We start from the raw sequence: 26,563 nt of genomic DNA on the forward strand, positions 1-26,563 counted from the left end.
ATAAACTAAAATACATTATATGATTAAGCACAAGAACTGAGTATAAACAATGTACTATATAAAATCATATAAAAAAAAGGGTTAATATTTATACATGTAAAAAAAATCATAGAAAACTTGATTGAAAATTGGAACACAGTTCACGTGCAGTTTAACTTCAACTAATGTTTTCCTAAAGTGACAAATCATCATAATTTCTGTTCAATTATAACATATAGATATAAAAATAAAAACAATATCACGGATGTGAGAAAACCTAATGAACAACACTGAAGTTCTCTATAGAGTGAAACTCAAAAAAAAAAAAAACCAATTAGAAAAATGAAACCCACAAAATTCTGGATAATTGTATTACAATAGAAATATTTCTTTTTACTTTTTTTGTAGTGATAGGTTGACAGAATGCATTTATTATATCTGTTTATTTTTATGTAGTCCTAAGGATCAAACACAGTACCGCACACATGTGAGGAAAGCCCACTGCCACTAAACTACAGCCCCAGCCCTGAAAATTCTTCTTTAAACCACATTGATCAGCTATACTTACATAACCATTAGGAGCAGGTATTATGAAATACTGCTATTTATTACATGGCAGAAAAATAATAATAAAATACATGTGCAATATCAAGCTGCTATGTCAATTCCCTGCTTGAAAATGCTCTTCACCAGAGTGTTATCAGCCTCAAATATGATCTCTGGCACACAGATCCTGGGAATAAAAGAACTCTCTTTATAAATAAGCACAATGTTTCACTGAGCCTAAAACTGTCTACATAACAGTAGGTTTATACAATGGACTTTCTTGAGAGCTACACAAAACTCCTAACATTGCACATTACAACTTAGTATATAACTGAGGAATAAGGTGCATAATGTTGCTAAGTTGGTAACCTGCCTAGTAATAAAATGAACAATATGTAGTAGTGATGACAATGAACTAAATTAACCTATTGATATGAGGAGTTTGGCCTTCTTGCCATTATCCACCTTTTCTGCTTCTTGACTGTGTCTTTTTTTTTTTTTTTAACAATGCTTTGTGTATTTGAATGTAGGGAGATCACTGGAGAACAAAAAGGAGCTTAAATAATTCATATGCATGATAAACACAGAGCATGCAATGCTCTTTAATTATTGCAACAGAAATAAACCTAGGCTTGAAAAATTAATTTTTGTGTCAGATTTTAGATTATCAATTAACATTTTTAAAAGTGAATTCCTCTTTGACATTTGAACCTCTTATCTGTACTCTTTGCTTCATTGATTTCTACCCACTTTGATATATGTCTGCTGTCAATTTTCTCTTAAAATTTCAAGGTTATTTTTTGGGGGGAAAGAAAGGTGACCAAGGATAACTTAAAGAGAGCAAGATGTTTTTGATGGAAAATGGAGTATGTCACATTTTGTTATTTTCTTGATAACTACAGAAGGCTTTTTAATATTTTCCTCCATAGAAAAAAAATAAAGAGAAAACACCCTTAAGATTCTACACAATTATTTTCCAAATCATTTTTTCAGACAAAAACACTAAAATACTTTGAAACCATTTTTATTCTCTACATTGTGAGCACTAATTAGAAATGATGTTAAAGATAAAGAAAAATATTTAACACTTTCTTTTCTACAAAAACAAATGCCCAATCTTTGTCCTAAAGAACAAGAAACTAAAACGTTTTCATGCAAAATAGAAGCTGACATAAGATACACTATACAGTTAAAAAATTAAATATTGGTTTTGAGTTAGAAGTTCTGAATAAAATTTAGGCTCACCAATAAAGAGTAGGTGTCTACAGATCTCTAACATCACATCTCCATATAAAGTCTGCTGAGAAGGGTCCAGGCATTTCCATTCCTCTTCTGAAAAATCAATGACCACATCCCTTAATGTCAATGGTTCCTGAAGTAAAAATGAATAAATACACATCACATAAACCATATGATTCATGACAAAGTATTTAACTTCACAAAAATTTTAATGAGTTAAAAGAGATGGTTTTCACATATGGTAGTGATGTCAACCGTTCAATAAGATACTTCTTTTATGGTGCTGGGGATTGAACCCAGGGCCTTGTGCATGAAAGGGAAGCACTCTACCAACTGAGCTATAACCCCAGTGCCAATAATGTGTTATAAGCAGTAAAATTGGTGGATAAATTTGGTATAATAAAACCCAGGGAGCACCGCATAAGAAGCAAAACACTGAAGCAAAAAAGTGGAGGAAATCTAACATAATTCCAAAGGATAAATAATAGTTGCAGCTAGTTATTGAATATTCAAAAGAAGCACAACAAACAAAGCAACGATACTTGAGACATACATAGAAAAAATATAAGTAATAACTATACTTATACAACAGTGGTCACCTTAGCGTGTTGAAGACATAAGAGATCATTAAAGACACACCAAAACTTTCAACAGTCCACATATTTATTTGAATGGTTATCTCCAAAGTTGTCTATCTTCTCATTATTTAAACATACCATAAATCTATACTATATTTAAAAAAATTATTTTTATTTCTGCAGACCACAATATCACAACTCACTTCTAAAACAATAAAATTTTTAACTATCAAACTATTACAAAACACTTAGGTACTTGGGTCAACTTGAACTACATGGAAGAAAGTTATATAACAAAAAATAATAATTAAAAAAAACATATTAAGTAAACAGACTGTTAATCTCTCAGTTCATAAGGAAACTGACACATCAGGTTTAACATTCCCAGATTTGTAAAACCACTCTCACTGTGAAACTGTATCCTCACCTGGCTCATTTCAAAGTAGAAAGTGAGAGAATACTAAGCAGTTAAGAACAAAAATTCTGAAAGGTGCTGGCACCCTAAATGCCTCCCTGACTACATAGAAATACATCTTTTTCCAGAGTCTCACTTATCACTAGTGAACCAACACATACATGAAGTTAGTTTAACATTCTGTGTGATGTCTTTCTTCTGAAACATCATTATTTTTTTTTAATTAGAGATTTAACCCAGGAGCTCTCTACCCCTGAAATGCATTTCAAGAAGATTTTATTTTTTTTAATTGTGATAAATGGGCTTACAAAGTTGCTTAGGGTCTCTATATTACTGAGATTGGACTCAAATTTACTTTCTTCCTATCTCATTTTTCCACATCACTGTGATTACAGGTGTGTGCCACGACTCCTGATTCTGCAACCACTTTTGATACCAAATGTGTGAACAACAACCAATATTTCAACAATTAATAGTCTCATAATTCAATTCTGATAACATCTAGTACATATCCCACAAGGCTGGTGTTATGCCTATAAAATTTTCCTAAATGAAGTGCCAGTTTCAAGTCCCAGAATAGGATAATATTTATATTTATGATTTATTTCCTATAAATTAGGGGTGTCTACATCTACACAAACAAGTTACTTATTCTGATAAAAAAGAACACACTTATGTATACCCGCTTTTTATAAATTATATAAATAGGGAAGTTGAACATTGAAAACTTGCATAGAATATAAAAAATGACAGAGAAAAATGAGACACCTTATAGGCCATTTTAGGAAATAACTGGTTGAAAATATTACCTCCAATTTTTCTGTTCTACTACAGAAGAGCTCCCTTCCCAATATGATTTAGAAGATCCTCACTATTTAAAATATGATGGTTTAGAAACTCAGAATATTAACATTGTTGTCCATAAAAAAAATATATCGGAATATTAACATTGTTGTCCATAAAATAAAATTAATTGAACACTTTTATATTCAGGGGTAACAACAAAATATTTGTTTAAAAAAAAAGTGAAACTTAAGACTCTCATTTATGTGAAACCCTTAGAATATTAAGCTATCTCATGTCAGCCCCAAACAAATACACACAATTTTCTTAAAACTCCTAAGTATTTGTTGGCTTCAGGGTAAAGGAATCTTCATCTGGAATTTTGATTTATTTTTTGGTAAGGGGGCATTTTACAACTAAGATATAATCTACGCATTTTATTTTTCTATTTATTTTTTATATTTTGAGACAGTATCTCACTAAGTTGCTACACTAAGCTTCAGGTTTGATCTTTCTTTCTCAACCTCCAGGCTGTTGTGATTACTGGCATGGCCTAATGTGCCCAGAATTTTATGAATTTTCTAACCTCCTTTGGTCCATTTTACTTTCACCTTACTTATTTGCTAATTTTTTTATTAAAAAAAAAAAAAACCTTGACAGCCTAAGATTTTGGATGTATCCATATCTTATGTTTGATGAATTTGAAGTACTGCAATGTAGATTTAGAAAAAGAAAAGCTGCTTATTGCCTATCTCTGAATTTTTCTAACCTGACATTCTAGAAATAGCTCCACAGCAAGAAAAATTATAGCCATAGATCCAAATAAGATCTTACTTAACCTTCAATGATGTTCTTTTACAGGCTCAAAAAATTACCTTAGTTTGAATACAATTTGATTTGAAATTTAACTCTATCTTTTCTCTTTGGAAACTTTTTTTTAAACCTTTCAAATATTAGTGACAACTTACATTTTATATGTAATAAAAATATTAGAATAAGTGAGAGATGCTCAATCCATATAAAATTTACTTAAATATTTAGTTACCATCCCAAACATGAAGCACTACATTATATCTTCCAATTAGCATATAGTGAGTTTTTCCTTGAAGGCATCTGCACAAACACAGTAGGATTTTTTTTTCTAAATCCTTGCTACAGTTTATTCTCCTTTCGAATTTTGGCACATTATAAAAAATCTTCCCTAGGTGAGTAAGAAAATGGAAGTCAAAAATCATATTTGCCTTTCTTTTCAGTTACAAAATCAATGTATCTGAGCAGCAATGTATTTCTGTGGAGCTGAACCTAACATTTGGGGAAAATAATATTAATATTCCAATATTTGATGTTTACATGAATCCTATAAAAGATATCTCTATAATCTCTAGAGTATCTAGAGTATTCATCTAGTTAAACAAGGTGTCCCATTCCCTGACCACAAGGTAGTCTGTATGAAAAGAGGATTACACCCAGGTTGGTATTCTCTAGGTAATTCAACATGGGAGCTGTGGGCACCTTGGGTTAGCTTCATGTAATTTTTACACCATGGACACTCAAAGACATGGCAGACACTTAAGAGACATCATACTCTAAAGTTTCTTAAGGGGACCCCAAACTTGCTATCTATGCTTATGAAAGACAAATAAACAAAAGGTTCAAAGATGTTTTTAATTTTAATACTAAAGATTAAACTCAGCAGTGTCTACACACTGAGCAACTTCCCCCTTCCCTTTTTATTTTTTATTCTCAATATATTGATCCTCTTGCTTCAGCCTCCTAAAATGCTGAGACTATGAACATGCATCTTCACACACAGAATTAGGTACAAATACTTTTTAAAATGTTTCATGTTATAACTCCATGTTCCTCTCATGTAAAAGTACAACCATACACATGCACATACACACTCATTCACTTTTAAAAATTCCATCTAAAACCAAGGAAAAGATGAATTAAAACTATGTGCTATTTGAAATGTTCCAGGAACCATACTTCATAATATAGTGAATTAGCTGAGAAAAGATGACATTTAGGAAAATCATGCTTACCACACATTTGGAAAATGCACTTTAAAAAGTGGGTGCCACCTGGTAAGGAAAGAGAAACTGAAAATTCCTTGGACCACAGCTCCTCCCTAATATGAATTATTTACATTAGTCAAAATTCTCATGTCCTGATCCTGTCTATAACATCCACTCTGAAGGGGTGTAGGCAAGAAAACACAGAGTTACTTTCAGGCCAGGAAGAGGTCACCAATCTGGAACAGGACAAAAAAGTAGAATCCTCACAGCCAACCCCATTCTTAGGGCCAGAGGTGGCAGTATATTGAGCTTTATCAAATTTATAGTAGAGTTAAAAAATTAAAAATGTGACATCAGGAAAGCCTAGGTTCTCACAATTCGTTCAGACTACTTTTACTCAACCCCTTTCTTCTGCAGACTTATCATTTTTAAAAATACTCCAGGGCCTGTGATGGTGGCTCTGGTAGACTGCTTGCGTAGCATGCATGTGGCAATGGGTTCGATCCTCGGCCCCACATAAAAACAAACTAATGTATCTACCTACAACTAAAGATACAAAAATAAATAAATATTTTTTTTAAAAAATACCCTGAGAGTCAGAGGGAAAAGCCTTGTGACAGACACACCCAGGCATCACAAAACCTGCAGATGGATCAAGAGATCTGCCTGAGACACAGATGAATTTTCTCCCAGATTTTGAAGCTTACCCTCTATTATTTGGTTGTTGCTCTGATTCAATAATTATTACCCCAATCACTTCTGATTCAATAATTTTTACCTGAATAGAGAAAATAACAACATCAGACTCCTCTGCCTCTGAGTGCCAGGTGAAACTATTTCAACTAAGGCTTTAGGACCCCAAAATAATGAACTATAATTATTTCCTCTCAGACAGAGCCTTTTATGTACTAGAAGACCTGGCCATAGAATGGGACATAAATATTTAATGTTGAATATAAGGTCATATCAATTACCAGGAACAATAATGCCAATAATAGATTGACAAATGCAAATAATATAGTGAGAATTACTTTACATATTTGGGTTTCAAAACCTTCATACTCTGGCTATATGAGGCTTGTTTGGTTGTTTGGTTGCTTGGTTCCAGGGATAGACCCAGTGATGCATCACCAAGGATCATCTCCAGTTGTTTTCATTTTTTCATTTTTTTTTCACCAAAATCTCACTAAGTCTTTGAGGCTGACCCTAAGCTTGTGATTAACTTTCGTTAGTTTTCTGAATCACCAGCATTTCAGGTATGCACTCATCTCTTGTTCAGGAATTTTGATGCAGCTAGAGTTTAGAAAAAGTAGATAATCTTCTATAGCATCATGCATAGTTTAAAAAATAAAATAATAAATATGTATAACTGAGCTTTTAGATGTCGTAAGTAAAACAAATAAATAATTATAATAATAAATGTCTATAAATTCTTATAATTTGTTATGTTACAACAAATAATTTGTACTATACAATAATTTAAGATATAAAATAATTTAAAATTTTATTACATAAAATTATGATTATAATTTCTAGGAAAATTATTTATATTTTAACCCAATATTATTCATAATTTTATTATTCTAATAGAGAAACAAGGAAAATTGTTAGCTAACTACATGTGTTTTTCATTAAACTTTCAAATCTCACACTTCTTTCCACTTCTAATACTTCTCAAGGTAGACCAGCCATATTCCAAGAACTCATTAGCCACATATGGCAAATGGCTGCGACATCAAAAGTATATATTAAGTGCTGTGGTTTCCTACACTGCAAAAAATTTTAATGACTGAAACCCTCCTTTCTTATCAGAGTTGAGAAAACATGTTTTCCTTAACAATATTTCTCCTTTAAACCAAATGAAAAAGAAATAATATTTTTAGACCCAGGAGGCTGCTATGAGAGTTGCCTAAAGCCAGCCATTCTTTCAAACTTATAACTGTTATAGTAACTTTTCATATATTAAAGAGCAAACAACTGATGATGCAAATCCAGGGGGAAGTGTCCTTATATATCTTCATGTCTGTATATACTTTTTAGTTGTGAACAAAAAGATTATATATTTTTTTTAATTTTTCCATTGAGCCTTCATCCTAGTGATCCAGCTATGGTTGTCTGGCTTATCTTTTGTTGTAGAGTATGCTGTGAGTTAAAGTACTAATAACATTTTCATGTCTATATGAATTTTGGCATTACTCAAAATTATTTTACATATCATTTAACATTAAATCAAGAAAAATAAATTCAGTGCTTCTTCCATGCCTAAATCTATGCAGTTAATTTGAAATTATTATGTTTTGAATTCTGGCTTCCTGTTTCTATTAAATGTATTTTAAGCTATTAAGTATTACAAACTACCAGAAAACTTACTAATTCATGATTCAAATGAACAGTTTTTGAGTAAGCCAAAATTATATTGACTTATCTGAGCTATTCTGATTTCAGCAGAAATTTTACATGTGTATGCTCCACTATTTGACATGGTTACCCTGTTCCTGGAAGAGAGATGACTGTCCATTTTGGTCTTTTCATTCTCATCCACATGGTCTCTTCTCCTTTATAATCCTAATATGAGCTTTTTTTCCTTCTTCTTAAAATGATGAAATTTACAAAGATAAAAACTGGAAAAATTCAACATACTTTAGGTCTAAGCAAAATACCAGTAGGTTTCCATATTTACCCTCTTCTACTGAATGTAATATAATAGCCATACTTTTTATTCACATATTGGCAAAGATATACAACCTCTTGATAAGGAGAGCTATAACAGAGAATTGCCAATTTGCTGGGATACAGCGAAGTATATAGAACTGGAGATATTTTTGCATTGTATACTCTTTTTTTTCTTTTCTTTTAGAGAATATTTGTATATCTATTGTAAATTAATACAATTTTACAATACCACAGATAGTAAGAGGCTATTCAGGTTTTGAACTCAGAATCACAACTGTCTGTCTCAAAAACTCAAAGATTTTTTTAGATTATATAATCATGCTACATTTCTATGGCTCTTAATATAGTTCAATTGATAATGCTTGCATTGAATGCAAAAGACCCTGGGATACATTCCTAGCACACACATAAAAAAAATTAATTAAAACTTTTTGAGGATTCTATGAACTAAAAAATTACACCTCTGCTATAGAAGCACATTTTTAGCTTCATATATTTAACTACTTTTTACTATTCAAATACTTTCAAGAACACTCAAGTATTTTTTTAATAGGGTATAATTTGGGTAAATCAATTTGGGCTATGTTTTGAAAATTAAGCTAAATTATTCATTTTTATTTCTCACCATGAGATAATAGTAAAAATGTGCATAACATACAGTATATATTCAACGTAGTTTATTTATTTTTTATTTTTTGGTATTCGTAGTCTATTGTAATTTTGAACCTAGTCTAAACCTAGACATTCTTTTTATGAAACAGTTTCTTGATACGAAAGCAAGGGAACAAGATAGATCTACTGAAAAAATACTTCCTCACCAAACAGTTTGTGTAAATACCTGAAAATTTAAGAAAATCGTCTTAAAATAAATAAAATCATCTTTTATTTTTTTCAACATGGCAAATCTGTTTACTATAAACCCCCACATGAAAGGGTGAAGTGGACAAATCCACACAGCACAGAAGGAAAACACAGAGACTTAAAGCATTTTCAACTGGAAACCAGTGGTTTCCAATTCTCTCTTAAGTGTACAGGCACTTGAAGGGCTCTTTAATTTTAAAAAGAAAAAAAAAAGCATTATAATAATATAATCCATAACCCTGGATTTCATATGCCTGGAGAAAAACCTAGAAATATTGGGAAAAAATTACCATGTATAGTAAAACTAAAAAACACTACTTTAAATTAACATCTTTTAAAAAATGAGTTGCAAAGACACATAAGATATATGCGAATGAATTTAGCTAAACAATTTTTCAGTTTTTTGTTTTGTTCTGTTTTTAGCTATGAAAAGTACTTGTGATAATCAACTAACAAATAGAAAAAATTGTATTTTAAATAAAAATTCTGGAGATTCTTGTTATTTGGTACTGGTATTACAGCTTTACGTTTGAAGTGAGTAAGCACATTATGGCAGGAACACATGGCATAAAATTGTACCAGGTGTCAACAATTTTTTCCAAATACATACTCTACAAAGAACTAAACAATTCCCAATAGGCTTTACCTTCTAATGTTTTTACTAAATAAAACCACCTTAGGAACAGACCTCTAATACATGGACCATTATGAGGCAGTTATTTAAACCAAAGAACCTGTATTGTATTATTGATGTCCTTTGCATACACTGATCTTTGATAGTCATTTTTTCCCATTCAACTCAGTTAAAAATTACTGGTAATTCACCAGGCACAGGACACAGTTATAAGTGTCTTGATCATGAAACACATCATTTTATCAAAGAATTTAATAGGAGACAATTATTAAAGAAAATTTCTTAAGCCATGGGTTGTGTTGCATGCCAATAATTCTACAATGAAGGTGTCTGGTACTGGTGGACTGCAAGTTCAATGACAGGCTTGGGAACATAGCAAGGTGTCATTTATGGATGTACTTTAAATTGTTCATTTAAACATTCAAGAACATTTGAGTTATCTCTTATATTGGACCATTAGGACTAGTGGGGCCATCAATAATTTTAAATAAATAATTATTCCATTCAGCTTATTCTTTCCTAGTAGTATTTCAATGACACTATATTTTATTTTTACTGTTTGCTATGAAAATCATAATTTCCATTTTATCATTTCAACTTAATTAGAGTAAATATTATATCTGTTTACTAAATACAAACTAAAAACCTTACCACAGACTGTTTAATTTTCTTGAACCTTTTGTGCAATTACTATAAACATTAATGTACACATTGTATATCCCAAAATACACCATATAATTTTTGTACAAAAAAATCATAGATTATTATAAAACAAAGAGAAACAAGTATCAATCATAAGACTAATAATGTATGCTATCCATGGTGGTACACACCTATAATTCCAGTGACTTGAAAGGATGAGGCAGGAAGATCACAAAGACAAATATTGCCTCTGTTACTTAGCAAGGCTCTAAGTCATTCAGCAAAACGCTATCTCTAATAAAAATATTTAAAAGGTGTGGGAGCTCGAGATACAGCTCAGTGCTTAAGTTACCTAGGTTCAATCAATGGGATCAAAATAAAGATTTCTAATATATTATAAAACTTAGGCTGTACAGTAAAACTAACAGGATATATTATTCTTTGTACTGATTTTTTTTATGTTCTACAAGATACTTTGCTCTCAGCTTTCTAAAGTTTTTAGGAAAGTGAATTCAAGAATTCCAAAGTCACTAAACACTACACAATTAGGAATATAGAGATCCTTTAATACCCCTGGTGAAAACTCTAAAACACATTAGAGATGAAAAACAGTTCTATTTGACCATTGTTAATTTAAGTCTTCACTCTCAAAATTGTATCTACACAATGAAAACACACTTTAGATAACATTCAGCCAGAAATTAACCACATAATACACATTAATCAGAAGCCCAAGTGCATTTGCTTTGTTGACTTTTTCATTTTCTCTAAAGTATCCTATTTTTACACACTTCATTTATGAGGACCTTGAAAATATCTACTTTTTAAGTTCTGTCATTACTCATTTGAGGAAAGAACAAAATTAATATAGCAAGAGATAAAAAGATCTTACTTCACCATATTAAAAACATTGGTGAGCATCCCACAAACCTACAATTCAGAAACAAACAAACAAAAAAAAAGACCACTAAAGAGACACAAATAATCCACTCAGAGAAAGAAGTGAAAGAAACATGAAACAGTAAATTTCCTGTTCTCAATTAAGTAGATGACAAAAGCAATAAAGAATTCCTCCAATCTTTAAAACTAAAAACAAATATTTTCAAAAAGTTTGTCAGAATCAGCCCTACACATGAACACTGCAAAATATAAAATATACTCAAAAGTATTTTATAACAAAATACTTTATAAAGAATAAGTAATGAGAAGTTATATAAAATATAGAATACTTCCTAAAGTCACATCTACAGTAAGCAGAAGTTAAGAAATTAAAGGAAAAAAGTTTAAATACTGAAAAATTTGAAGAATTTTCTTTACCAAGCTGCTGTTTCTGTTTCTGAAAATATGATTGGCAGCTTTCAATTATAATTTGCAAATATATGCACAACCTGAACAACAACTATTTATATTTGATACTTACCACTTTAGCATAATTCTGTTTGGTCACATCATCAATTAAACTTGCAAAAAATCCCTAGATTCTCATTGCTACAAAAGGAAATAATCACAAATATAACAGTTTAAAATAATAGAAAGTCATTCTTTTATAGACATGGATGTTTTTATTATCACAACAGAGAAATAATATCAAAGTATTAGCAAAGCCACACTCTTTCCACAAACTCTGGAAGAGAATAATTTTAGGTTCCTATGGCTATTGGTCTCTTTTCTGTGGTTACATGTTTCCCTTCTTTTTGTAGTGATGCAGCCTTCAAAAGAGTAAAGAGAGACAAACTCTCTGTATCTATATCTATCTATCTATCTATCTATCTATCTATCTATCTATCTATCTATCTATCTAAACATTTGTAACCACAGAAAAGAAACCAGTAGCCATTAAAATCTAAAATGGTTTTAGATAGATAGATATACATATGGATAGATATAGGAATAGATAATAGAGTGTGAGAGAGTGCACATGGTGCTGTCACAGTAAGTTATGACATTCAAACTTCATAGAATCTGAGAACTGTAGAAATATAGAATGCAGATGCTGCATTGAGTTAGTTTATTCTTGCAGAGAATAATTGAAAGAATCACACAAAAGGATATTTTATGCACAGTGGATGAAAAAAGAGAGGGAACACAGAGCCAGGAGAATGTAGCAAAAACAGGTTAATTATTCACAAAAGTGAGTGTAATGGGTGAAAAATGTGACATTATACACTGTCTCTAGATGCAGAGCAGAGGACAGCACCATATCCAGAATGCTGGTCTTATTTGTTTTTTCTTGGAACCCTGGAAACTCTCTCAATCCCATGGGGCATTGAATTATTCCAACTAATACTCTATTCATACTTTCTGTCTGTCCTTGGTCATCCTCTTACAATAAGCATGCATGATACTTATTTGAAAACTGGTAAAGGAGAAACTACATCAGTGAGTTCTTTTACTTAATTTTAAAAAATTTCCCCTGTATATTTCCATGGATTTATGAACCTAAATGGCATTTTTTAATATTTTAGAATGAGGAACACTCAGTGATCAAAGCTAAAATATAAATTGGGAGAAAATACTTGCAAAGTACATATGTAGCAAAAAAATGATATGACAGAATGAAAGTGGAGTTATATTTGTGAATAAAAAAAAGACATATCAAAAGAGTATGTTACAGGAAAAAAAATTATAAATCCACTTAATAAAAGAAGAAATATTCAACCATCACATAAATTTTCAAAAAAAAAAGAGTATAAATCACTACAACTGAGACAAGTTCACACTAAAGCAAATTCACTATTGCATACCAATCAGGAAGGAAAACATGAAAAAGAAGGGGAAAAAAAGATTGAAATTACAAACATGCTAATTTATTAGAATTGTCAAATCCTTTTCTTTGCCATGCAAAAATTAGAGCCTTGTTGAAAAATTTATTTGGTACTGCCTAAATAGGTAAACATTAATGAGTCATCAGTTCTATTCTTGGGCAACAAAATATTCTGAATGTTTAAACAGGTAATTGCCACTGCAGTTTTAATCATGAAAATAGACTGCATCTGCCATGACCTTCTACATTCCAGATTCCCTAACTCAAGGCCCTGGTTACCAAGATTCCCATAAGCCTATGCCCAGTACAACAACAATGTCAGAGTAAAGCATAAGGAATGTGGCATAGTTGAGAATCAAGAATCTGAACCTAGACACAATGGAAGAAAATGCAAACTAGAGAGAGTATAAGAAAAAGTGGTGAGTGAGTAAAAGAATGGATCTGAGGAGGAAGAAGAAACTGTGAACTGTGTATTAGATGAGAAAAACCTTCATCCCAAGTGAGAGAAAACAAGACATATTGTGGCAGCATAATATTTACCCCAGTGGCCTCATATTTAGAAATTCCTAAAAACTAGAACTTAAAGGTGTAACAGTGTAATCAAACAAGTATGCAACACATCTGGCTTCCTGCCCCTACCAGAGACGTCACACTCTTTTTCTTTAAGACTACTAATTTCTTCCTCTCCAGGCACTGCTCATTAACTTAAATCTGTTGTTGCTCCACTTCTGGGCTTGTTCCATTTATGCTCCCTCAGATATTCTCCAGTAACTCATACCGATTTTTTTTTCTTTAAACAATCCCACCAAATTCTTATACTCTTGTAATGTCTCATACCTGAACTCTTAATGCGCTATCCCTGACATTTTGAGCTACCCCTCTTTTATTCTGACTCCTGAGTCACCCTCCAATTAGTTCCACCAACAAAGCTTTAAGCATATTTGGTGTAAGATTGTGTTTCCTACACAATGCATTACATATTTTACTCATTTTTATATAATTAAATAAATAAATGGTCTCACTCCTGTATATATTAATTATTTTAAAGAATAATACATTAAAAAAAAGTTGGAATGGAAAAGATGAAGTTACCACTAGGGTGACTGGAGGGTATATTAAAAGCAATAGGAAATGAAGCTCTTCTCTGTAGCATCATTAATGTTCTATTTATTAATAGAAATAGTAGTTCCATAGTAGGTTCCACTTTTAATAATTCATTGATCTGTAAAGTTTTGGTTGCATCATTAAATAAGATCAAATTATTTCACAAAAAGTGGTGGAAAAGAGACTAAAAAAAGGGCACTAGAAAATACTTTGGGGTAATGAATGAATGAATGAATGAATTCATAATTGTGTTGAAATGTGGTAAAGTGCTTGCCTCACATGCATAAGTCCCTGGATTCTATTACCAGGACCAAAGAAAAAAATTTGTAAACTTTTTGAAAATTCGTTAATTTGTAAATGTTTTTGGAAATTAGACACATTTTGAAAAATATGTCTGAGTTATGGTTAAAAAGTAATTACACTATTAAATTATGAATTAAATATAAAACTAAGAATTCATTAGCTGTATATCAGTCTCAATATTTTGGGAAAGGATATTTTTATAGGTAGAGAGTAGAGGAAAAATACTAACAAAGAAGTAATATTTAAAGATATTAACAGTGAATATCGCATAGAAATTAGCAGTAATTCCAAAAGTTGCATTGAGAATATAACTAAAATTAAAAGAATTCTGGTAAATTTTACAAGTAAAATTTTATGTATTAGTAAATTTTTAAAGTATTATTTATGTATTATATACTTTTAAAATGTATGGTGTGTATAATGATGCCTCATTTAATGATGCGGATGCATTCTGGAAAATGCACCATAAGATGATTTTGTTATTTTGCTCTTGATGCAGGGTACTTACATAATTCCAGATGATATACACCACTATATACCTAGGTTATTATTTAGCCATTAGAGTACATAAAACATTGTGCCACACATGACTGTAGGATTTAAAATGAGCTACATATTTAACTCATTATTCTGTATAATTACATAAATAAATCATAAATATAGATCTCATAATGAGGTGAAAAATTAGCCCTGTGGAACTAAAGATATAATATTTAAAAAGACTCTTGCAATTTACACAATGATAACACACAGAAATTGAACTACAATAAAGCGGAAAAAATGATGTTTCCAAAGAAATTTGCATAAAAATGGAGTATCTGAATAAAAAAAATGCCATTGTATCATTTCTTGGTATGACTTAATAAAGCATTCACAGGTAAAAATAATAATAATAATTTAATATAAAAGAAAAATATAAAATATGCAAAGTTTTTATAAGAAAGAAATTTATACAGTGTATCTAGTGGTGGTGACTGTAAAACCAGCTATTTAGAAGGAAAATGAAGAAAAATTTCAAAATCAAAATTAGCTTAAGCATCTTAGTGAGATGCTTACTCAAAATAAACTTGACATACGACTGTCAATGTGCCTGAGTAATATGGTACACCTTTCTTTTATTATCTAAAATAATAAAATAATAATATTAACAGACATAGGTATGGTTGTTTGTTTCCAAAGTTAAATGTTACCTTTATAGCAAAACAGATTGTCACATTCATAGAACTAAGAATACAGAAAAAATGATACTTATCTATGTTCATGCAGGGGCATCCATGGGCTTAAAACCCTGAGATCGGGACAGAGAAGTTAAATCACAAATAATTCGGTTTATGCATTTATGGGTGTTCAGCACACAAAGAGCTCCAGTCTCCAGCTTGTCTGTCTAAAAATTTTATGACAGCCAACTTTTCTCAGCAGGAAATTTTTTCTTCACTGACTAATGTAATCTCTTAACATCTTCCATTCAATGGAAGAAAAAGTCCAGAGTTCTGAATTTGAGGTCCTGCTAATCAGACATATAGAAAGCACAGGAGAAAAAAGCAACTCAGTCAGTCACCTATATACCAGCAACACTTTTATGCAGAGAAAAAAAATACATCTGGATTTGGGATTCTCTCTTGATGATCATACCAATCAGTACCACAAAATCTGAAGAGATCCCATGCATCCAGAACAAAGCTGTCCACATATGCTCCAATTCATGGCTGAAGATACCATGATTGGATAGGACAGAATGTTCAGAATTTGAGCTGCTGATGTTTTTCCCACTGAATTGGCCAAAGGAGACTAAGAATGAACTTCTCTATATGATGATTCATTTTTGCATGAAGTCTGCTGGGCAATTCCCATCTACTAAAACCACTTCCAGCCATAGTAATTGCTGTTTGAAATGTCTTTCAAAAAGAGTCTCCCTTTCCAGTATACAGATACAGTCTCAAAACCGTGCACAGTCATTATTGCCTGGCTTTCAGGGTGATTGCATTCTCTCTATAGATTATATTTATTATCTGGGTAGAAGCACAATCTGGTTTTCCTGAGCATTGAGAAGGAAGTCTAGAAATGAATCTGAAAGAATGACAAGCTCCAGAAATTAAAACTCAAGTAGATAGTGTAAGGCATACCTTTTGTACTTATCATATGTTGGATTGAACAATTATAACCCAAGAGCAACTGAATATAAACTGCTGCCCCTTAGTCTGAATCCACTGAGCCTACTATCCAAATGACAGGCGATGACACCACCTCCAGGAATGAATGAGGTCAGAAGAAGTCAAGATAGGCAGGTTCTTGGGTACATTTACTTCACTTTTCTTTTAAGGTGATTAGAATTGTGTACAGATAACAGCTTCTTTAAAAGGCAAGTTTTTTCCAAAAGTGATGGAGTCTAGCCATGCAGTAGTATATTTAAATTAAACCTTTTATATAGGATAATATCAATGTATGAATTATATGCATACTTATTGTAAATTATTGGAAACCATATAATGGGCAATAACTTTTTTGTATTTAACTTTTCTGATCTATTTTCTGAAAAGGCAGTTAGAGCTCTCAACTGGGAAGTAACCCCCTAATGTCCGATACAAATAGTGTTAGGCACAGGTGTAGTTTTTAAGTATTTTAATATATACAATTAAAAAAGACATAGTTGAAAATTATTTTAAACACAAAATTGAATATATCAAGAGTAGTATTATTATGTGACAAATATATAATTACTAATAAAGAAGATATATGTATTTAGAACTAAATTATCACAACTCCCTCTATTTTAAGGCTCTAGAACATCTTAATTCATAGTGGTTACATTCAGTTTTGAGAATATGGCTACTCTGGCCTTGGCGAATCAAAGAGCCTGAGCCCCTTCATTCTATGCAAGAGGTGGGAGAATACACTTTTTAATCAATACTTTTCCACAAAACCAAATAGCAAAAGTGGCACTACCCTAAAAAAGAGAAGGAAGACAAAACAGACAGGGTCCAAAAGAGAATGATGTTATTTCAATTTGATGCTGAACACAAACTTATTCCCATTTCAGATGTCAGGCAGCATAAAAGAGAATAGAGAGTTCCAAGAGTTGGATGTCTCATTTTGGTATATCTATTCACAGCCTTGACTCTAAAACTTAAATATATTAAAGACAAACATCTTATTTTGCAATTTAGCCTTTCACCTAATGCCTAGGATGTGATAATGTTTCCTCATTTGATATAAAGTACTATGAGAGTTTTAGCATCAATGTGATGTATACATGTCTGCATAAGCTAATAGCACCTCAATAATGGTCTGGACTTAAATTAGGGAAAAAGAAAAACAGTACCAATAAGGCAACTGCTGTTTTCCACAGAATTTTCTCAAAGTATGACAGAATCCTGGTTTCCAATTATAATTGATAGATGAGTCAGCCTAGAGATTATTAGATGATGATTGGTCTTCAATTAATTCATGCTGGCCTTATCTGATTTTTCATGGTAGAAACAGTTAGCTGATGACTGCTTAACTTCAGAGGGTAAGCTATCATCCTCACCAGAAGCACCTTAATTCTCTGCTTTGATAATTCCTCCTCTAATGTGGGCTTGTTATTTTGTACACAACAGGATTTGAAAAGCAAAATCAAAAGAAATAAAGACCTTTTGATTGTAGGTACCATACTATTCACTTTCATCTTTATTGGTTTCTATGAGCCACAATAAATTAAAAAAAAAAAAAAAAAAGCCAGGCACAGTGGTGCATGACCAAAATCCAAGTGGCTTAGGAGACTGAGGCAGGAGGATTGTTAAAAAAAAGTTTAAACTGTGCCTCAGAAATGTCAAGGAACTAAGAAACTCAGTAAGACCCTGTCTAAAATAAAATACAAAATAGGGCTGGGGATGTGGCTCCGTAGCCTAGTGCTGCTGAGGTCAATCCCTAGTACTCCATAGCCCCACAAAAAAAAAAGAAAGAAAAAGGAAGGAAGAAAGGAAGGAAGGAAGGAAAGAAGGAAGAAAAGAAGGAAGAAAGGAAGGAAGGAGAAAAGAAAGAAGGAAAGAAAGAAAAGAAAGAAGGAAGGAGATAGGGAGGAAAGAAAAGAAAAGAAAGAAATATTAGATCTTGGACTTGAAAACAGATTCTGCATTTTAACAGGTCAAGATAAAAAACACAATACCTAGTTTATAAGTACAGAAAAGAAGAAATAATTGCTTATATCATGCACTCTATAGCATACTACCCTATTTTATACATGAAGCTTATATAATGATTTGAAGAAAATAAATGTGTTCAAGTATCCACAGCTATTAAGTAGACTAGATAGAATTCAGAATCAACTATGCATGTGACTCTAAATCTCCCAAATTTTCACTAGACCACATACCACATTCAAATTCTCTTACTCTTTGAGGTTTTGAATAAAGACATACCAGAAAAACAGGATCTTTGTCCATATTATGTATATTACTGATGGAAATAATATACTCAAGAGTGTTCTTCTGAAGCTTCTAAAAAGGACTTGGAATAATTTTGAGTAATGGCTGAAGTCTCAATTTAGAAAATCAATAATCACTAATACATTTTCATGAAAATACTACAATGCATTCCACAGGAATGGTGATAAAATATTCTTTAGAAATTCTAGAAAGAATACTTCATCTGTTTCCCAAAAGTGCTAAAAATAAAAATTTGAAAACCCATAAAATAGAGTGTAGCAGAACCCAGTGCTTCTAAATAAGATACCAAAGAATGCACTAGAACTCTCTGATGAGATTATTATCTGGGTCTTTTTGTATAAGAACATGAAGCTACATGGAACTTGTATCAATACAAAATGATTTTTAAATGACATAAATTGGAAGTAAATTCCATGATTATGATATATATGCATTGATAGGATAACATCTTAAATTTAATTGCAAGAATAATTCTAAATATTTAATGAAAAGAAATCCAAATATTAGTTTTAGTTAAAAAATATGAATACAAATTAATGGAAAACAAATAATAATTTAAATAAAAATCAATTCTACAACACTCATGATGTAAGTGAAGCCACCCTGTCACAAGAGTGGATCCTGGTATAGAGATGAAAATTCAGTGTCAGCTATTAACTAAAGAGGCCACATTTATCCTAAAGTTTTTTGATTACTAACACTTCTGTTAATAAGTGAGAATAATTTCCAATAATACAGGTGAAAAATATTGCATCACTGTGAAATACTTAAACTAACCAAGAATGGTAGCACAAACCTAATATTCCAGTGGCTCAAGAGGCTGAGATAGAAAAACAATAAGTTCAAAGATAGTATCAGGAACCTAGTGAGGCTCTAAACAACTTTGAGAAATTCTGTCTCTTAAAAAAAATAAAAAGGTAGGGCTGGGGATGTGGCTCAGGCGGTGGCGCGCTCGCCTGGCATGCGTGCAGCCCGGGTTCGATCCTCAGCACCACATACCAAGAAAGATGTTGTGTCCACCAAGAACTAAACTCTCTCTTTAAAAAAAAAATCAAAAAATAAATAAAAAGGTATAGGAATGTGGATCAGTGGTGCAGTGCCCCTGGGTTCAACCCCAGGTACAAAACAAAAAAAAAATTTTTTTTGAAGTATTATGCTTCAATTTTTCTCACTAGTTGTTCTTTTTTATGTCTCATAAAATTAAGTAAAAATTATCTATTGTTACATAATATATCTTATTGACATTGATATATCCTATCACCTTAAGCATCATAATTATTTGAATATTCAGGTAGTACATATATGAACAAGATCGGACAATACAACAATGAAAAAAAAAACTGAAAGCCTATAAGTAAACTTCACACTTCTAGTCAATTTAATTTTGAAAATTTTGTTAGAAATATTAAGTGGAGAATAAGTAGTCTATGCCTTAAGCAAGATTGATATAAATGCATATTTATGTTTCAAGTTATGTTATTGGATTTTAGATGACATTATGTACAATATTTAATATGATATGTATCTTACACAAGAATATGAGTTAAAATTATAAAACTTAAGAAAATAACAATTACATATTTCTAAATCAGATTTAACTGTGAAGTCTTAGTTATGCTTCCAAAGTAAAAATAAGAAATAATAAATTGGACTTGAAACAATTTCTGTACAAAAAATCACCTCAACATGAAAGTGAAGACATAATTATGAAGTTTTCCTTTTTGTTTTCAAAGAAGTATTTGTTCCAGTTTTTCACATTGGCTAGAGGGCAGTCAATCCTCCTTATTAAGAAGCTTATAGAGCCCACAGCCTATATATATATATATATACACACACACACACACATACACACACACATACATATATATAATTTTTAGGATCTCACACTCCAATGCCAAAATTCACCCTTCATAATTACCCCACAATAAGAGACTCAACCATTGAAAGATGTTATACATCCCAGAGACCCTCAAAATTTTTAAGCTGTTAAATCAATAATAAGTCCTAAGATCTAGATTACTTCATAGCACTTGACATGTACAAATTTCTGACACAGTTCTAATTTGTTTTTGTGAGACTGTTGAATAAACCACTGTGTGTTTATTTTCCACAGCGTTCTGTTGTTCCTTTTGCCTATCCAAATACAACTATTTTACATTACGTAAAAAAAAAAAAAAAAAAAAATTAACATTTGCAAAAAATACCCTAAAATGGATCAATATGGAAAAGAAAAATAGGTCATTATGCAGAAAATTGAAAATCTCATTCCTCTTTGATATAAAAGTAAAATTACCTTGGTGATGTTTTGGTACAATAAAGAATTGCTAGATGAACAAGCATTTACCTCTGAAATATACCAAAAGTAATTAGAAATGTGTTAAGACTGTCATTCATATAGGAATATTTATTGCTGGACTATTCATAAGAACCAAAATGTAAAATCAATGCAAGGTAAATAGATAAATGGAAACATGTAAATCCTTACAGTAGAATATTACTCAGCAATATTATCTTTCTGTTACTAGGAATTGAACTCTGGGCCTCACACAGGCTAGAAAAGCACTCTACCTCTGAGCTATTATCCCAGCAATATTGAGCAAGTATGTTTCACGAGAGCACTAAATGTTACAATAAATGTGTACATGGAAACCTTAAGCTAATTGAAAGTAAGCAGAAAAACTGTAATGAGTTTAACAATTAATATTATATGTAATTTTCTGAGCAAGTAAATTCAAGAATCAAAAACACATATTAGTCATTGCCAAGAGCTTTCTGAAAAAGAAAAAAGAAAAAAAAAGAAAAGAAAAATCTGCTAGTGGGCACTAATTTCTTTTCATCTAAAATAGTTTCTGAAACTAAATTTTAGAATGGTATACATGTGAATATGCTAAATGATAAAGAATTACATCCTGGAAATATTTATAAAGTTAATTTTATGTTCACATGTTCTTTGCAGGAATTAAAAGATAAATAATTTATGGAATGTATAAAGCAGTCAAAATTCTAGCCAGTAAAATAGAAAAATAAAAATGTAACTGATTATTTTTCAAAAAGAAACTGAGTTTTCATTATGAGATCCCTTACATTTATGTGAATATACTGTGGCTTTTTTAATTTTCATTTTTACTTTATAATTTTTAGTAAGTATATTAGAAAACTATGTCTATACATCAACCACTATTGTAAAGTTGTCTAGTTTTTAATATTCTTATGTTAATAAATATTTATTTATTTATTTATTTTGTGTGTGTGTGTGTGTGTGTGTGCATGCACTGATGGAGATCAAACCCAAGATCTTGCACAAGCATGGCAGGTGTTTCACTGTTTTGCCACAACCCATATACAAATGTATGTTTTTAATCATGGTGTTCTCTCTCTCTCTCTCTCTCCTCTCTCTCTCTCTCTCTCTCTCTCTCTCTCTCTCTCTCTCTCTCTCTCTCTCTCTCTCTCCAAAACCCCCATGTACAAACATATATTTTTAATCTTGGTTGCCTATCTCTCTCTCTCTCTTTCTCTCTCTCCTTTTTTCTCTCTCTCCATTTCTGTCTTTGTCTCTCTCTCTCTCTCTCTCTCTCTCTCTCTCTCTCTCTCTCTCTCTCTCTCTCTCTCTCTCTCTCCCTTAATTTCTAGCTTTCTCTCACTCTCTCTGTTTTGCATTTTTAGAAACAGAGGGCACGTTGTGGTCATATACCAATGAATTACATCCCTAATCCTTTTGATTATTTTTATAATGGCAGACAGTTTTTCTAAGTGTATTAGGCTGGCCTCCAATTTATAATCCTCCTGCCTCAGCCCTCAGTCTTGGGATTACAGGTATGTCTTGCAATATCTGTCTCTTTTTGAAAGGATATCTAATGCCAATTGTTAACTTTGTATTATAAACATTTCTTATTGCTAAAATTAACACTTATTATGTTCTAATGAACATTCTGCTAATAATCTATTGATTGTTGTTGCTGTTTTATGAGTGAATAAGTATTTTACATGATTAATTACTGTCTTCTAATACTTCACACATATGCTTTCTTGTATTGCCTATTTATTTTATATAGAATATAAACTTGATCTCCCTGCTGATTAGTGTTCTCAGTCTCACACACTCCTCAGTTCTCTGGGTTCCTCAGCCTCCTCAATCCTGCTTTAAGTTAAGTGTCAGCAATCTTCTTATCTATGCTTGTGCATATGTTCTGGGTCTTATTCTAACATAGCAAGGCACAGGTCTGTGTTAAATCAAACAAAAATCATCTATATTTCATGGCCATGTTTTCAGACAGAAGAAACTATGCATAGGGACAGTCAGATTTATGAAAAAAGAGTCACAAGGCATTTACTAAAAGACAAAATGAAAACTGAGAAATAAGTTCCTGAGGATAAAGTTCCCTGATGTTATTTACACATATATGAGTAATACACAATTTATCATACATCTGTAAAACTGGCAATTTTGGAAGCTGAGGCCAGAGGATTACAAATATAAAGCCAGCTAAGCAAGGTCATTCTCTTTCCAATTGTGCTCTTTTAAAATCTAATAACTGTAGGGGGGCAGTGGAACACTATTGTAATTAAAGAAATGTTGAAGGTTGAGTCAGGAGGATTGCAAGTTGGAGTCCAACTTCAACAACTTAGTGATGTCCTATGCAACATAGAGAGACCATGTCTTAAAATTGAAAATACTCAGGCTGTGACTCATTGGTACAGTGTAAATGGGGTCAATCACCAAAACCCCTAAAATAACTAATACCTGAAATTTATTAAAAATGAATTAATTTTCTAATAGTTCTTTAAATTACAAAATTAGCACTTAGTTCTTAGGTGAAAAAAAATCTGCACTAAATGTTGGTTAGCCTCAATTTTAATTTCTACTTGAAGGAGATGAATTAAATTTGCAAATGAAAGGTACATGATATATATTGTAAATAACTGAAGAATTATAATCCCCTGAGACCAGGATATATACATTACTTTTAGTTCATTATCCAGATTAATGAAGCCTAATTATTATAATAGTATGGGTTTAATAACCAGTGTTATATATATATATATACATGCTTTGTGGATGGACTTTTATTCATTTATTTATGTATATGTGATGCTGAGAATTGAACCTAGTACCTCACTTGCTCAGCAAACACCAGGCATGATGGTGTACATCTATAATTTTAGTAAGTTGTGATGGTGAGGCCAACCAATAAGAACAAGACTCCTTGTTATGATGGTGAATTTCTGTAATAAGAAGTAGCTCAGAAGGCAAAAGCAGGTAATTCTCAAGGTTAAAGGCAACCACAGAAATTTAACAACAAAAAAAGTTTTTGAACTAACTCAGTGGTTAAGTTTCTCTGGGTTTAATTACTGATACTAATGAAAGTACAAAACAAATTGGACAACATAAGAAGACATGATTTTGCTCAATTATAAAGCACTGATAGATTGGATCCCCATTACAAAGAAAAATAAAAATAAGAAGAATAAAATAAAGACCCACATATTTACTTATGTCAACTCCAGAATACAATTAAAAAATAACCAATTAATTAAATAATTAATTAATCAAGCAGTGCCTTAGTTAAGTTGGTGGGCTTACAGAATTCAGAACAGAGCATTGCTCCTACATATTCACTAAGAAAAAACCTGGATTAAATGAAATTGAATGATAGTTTCTCCTCAGCCCATATGAGGGCTGATTTCCACTGGTGAATAACTAATGTGGCACTAAGTACATGCCAGACTAGAAGATACACATCCTGAGGCCTTTGGTTGAATTCTAAAAAAAAGTGTAAATTAGTAGAAATTAAACCAGGATTTTTATACAAAGCCAAATGTGTATGTGTGTGTGTGTGTGTGATGAATAAAAATATTAAACACTAACATCTGAGACACTCTCTATTTTTCACATGTTTTTCTTTAGAAACCCCAAAATATGTGTCAAATAATATAAAGAAGAATACTTAGAATGCTTTCCACATAGTGTGAGTTTTTTTTTTTTAATTTTTGAGGTACTAGAGACATATTCTAAATATGCAGTTTTATACGTTGCTTTCAATATCCATTAAGAAAGTAGAAAATGTTTATTTTTATTGCCTTTTATACTTTTCTTTGTACCTTTATTTGTCTATTTTCTTGAGCTACATTTCTGGACCAGAAATTATAAATAGATTTTTTTTTTTCCTGTTCATTAGTTCTGCTGGGCAAAACGTTCATGTATATCATCATGCTTTCATGCTAAAGGTCTCTCAAAAGATCATATTTTAAAGAATGTACACTGAGTAAATTATGAGCTGTTTCTAATGGACACATTGTGGTAACATATTAATTACTAAAACAACTCAAAATCGCCTATGAAGTTGGCACACTACTATGTTCTTTATAGGCTTATCAGATGTGATGATAACCTGAATAAATACAATTAAATGATTCTATTTTGAATGAATCTAAACTTTGTCTTTGGCTTACTGATCATAAAATGACAAATTTGAGTACAAAAACTAAAATGTCTGTCTGAAACTAGCTACATTGGGGTCATATAAGATTGAAGAAATATAAGCTTATTTATTTTTATTTACAAGATAGCTATAAAAATATTAAATGCTGAAAAAAATATTAAATTTTTGTAGTTACAAGATAGCTACAAAAATATTAAATTATATATTATGTTAGTACCAATAATATGACACTAAAATGTATATATATATTTAATTTAGTAAGTATAACAGAAAAATTAAAGAGAAACATTACCCCCATAAAAAAATTACTACTACTATAATAGTTTAATATAATGAATGGAAATATATTTCTGTAAGTGCAACATAGTTGTATTTGCAAGTTTAAAATGACATCAAATTAAAACATACAAGATCTAGCTGGGTAAAATGGCTTAAGCCTATAATCCCAGTAACTCTGGAGACTGAGGATGGAGGATTTCAATTTCAAAGCTATGCTCAGCAACAAGGCACTAAGCAAATCTGTGAGGCCCTGACACTGAATAAAATACAAAATAGGTCAGGGTATGAGGCTCAGTACTCCAGTACCACTGAGTTTAGTTTCTAGTTACCCCCACCACCAATCAGAGACTTTGATGGGAAACTTTGAAGAAATTAATATCAGTGAGGTAGAAAATTAGAGAATGGGACTATAAAATTAAGCAAATTACATTCTCTTGATGAAACAAATGATAGGAAACTAGCCAACAAATTGACCAAGTTTAAATTGATTAGGTTAAAAAGGTGAAAATGTAACAGCCAATCTCCAAAACATAAAATAAGAATGATCAGAATATATATAATAGTAGAAAACCTCGTTTTGTGAAAATCAGTGTTTTTAGTTCCAAATAATACAATGTATCCCTATTAGACTCATGAGAAAATAATAGTTAAGATAGAAGTTATTAGAAGTAACTAAAAGCAAAGAGAACATGTGAGTGTCTAACATGAAAAGAATAGTTTATTAAAGAACACCAATAAGATACATCACAAAGTAACTGGCATTTCTCCCTCTCCCTCTCCTAGTGCTAGGGATTGAACCCAGGAATTGTGCATGCAAGGCAAGCACTCTACCAACTGAGCTATACCCAGCCCTGGAAACTGGTACTGAAAAATGAATCACA

The 26,563-nt window shown here is 31.4% G+C and overlaps 2 protein-coding genes across 2 annotated transcripts in view; one reads left to right on the forward strand and one right to left on the reverse strand.

The window, feature by feature from the left end:
- Positions 1-26,563, forward strand: part of LOC144371896 (mitotic checkpoint serine/threonine-protein kinase BUB1-like) — a 551,680-nt gene that overhangs the window by 286,808 nt on the left and 238,309 nt on the right. The window lies entirely within an intron of this gene.
- Positions 1-26,563, reverse strand: part of LOC144372124 (uncharacterized) — a 77,418-nt gene that overhangs the window by 9,426 nt on the left and 41,429 nt on the right. The window contains exon 3 of the mRNA XM_078035533.1: positions 1,771-1,897. Within this exon, the coding sequence (XP_077891659.1) occupies positions 1,771-1,897 (127 nt within the window). The remainder of the gene's footprint in view (positions 1-1,770; positions 1,898-26,563) is intronic.

Source organism: Ictidomys tridecemlineatus, chromosome Y, assembly GCF_052094955.1.
Source record: "Ictidomys tridecemlineatus isolate mIctTri1 chromosome Y, mIctTri1.hap1, whole genome shotgun sequence".
NCBI lineage: Eukaryota > Metazoa > Chordata > Mammalia > Rodentia > Sciuridae > Ictidomys > Ictidomys tridecemlineatus.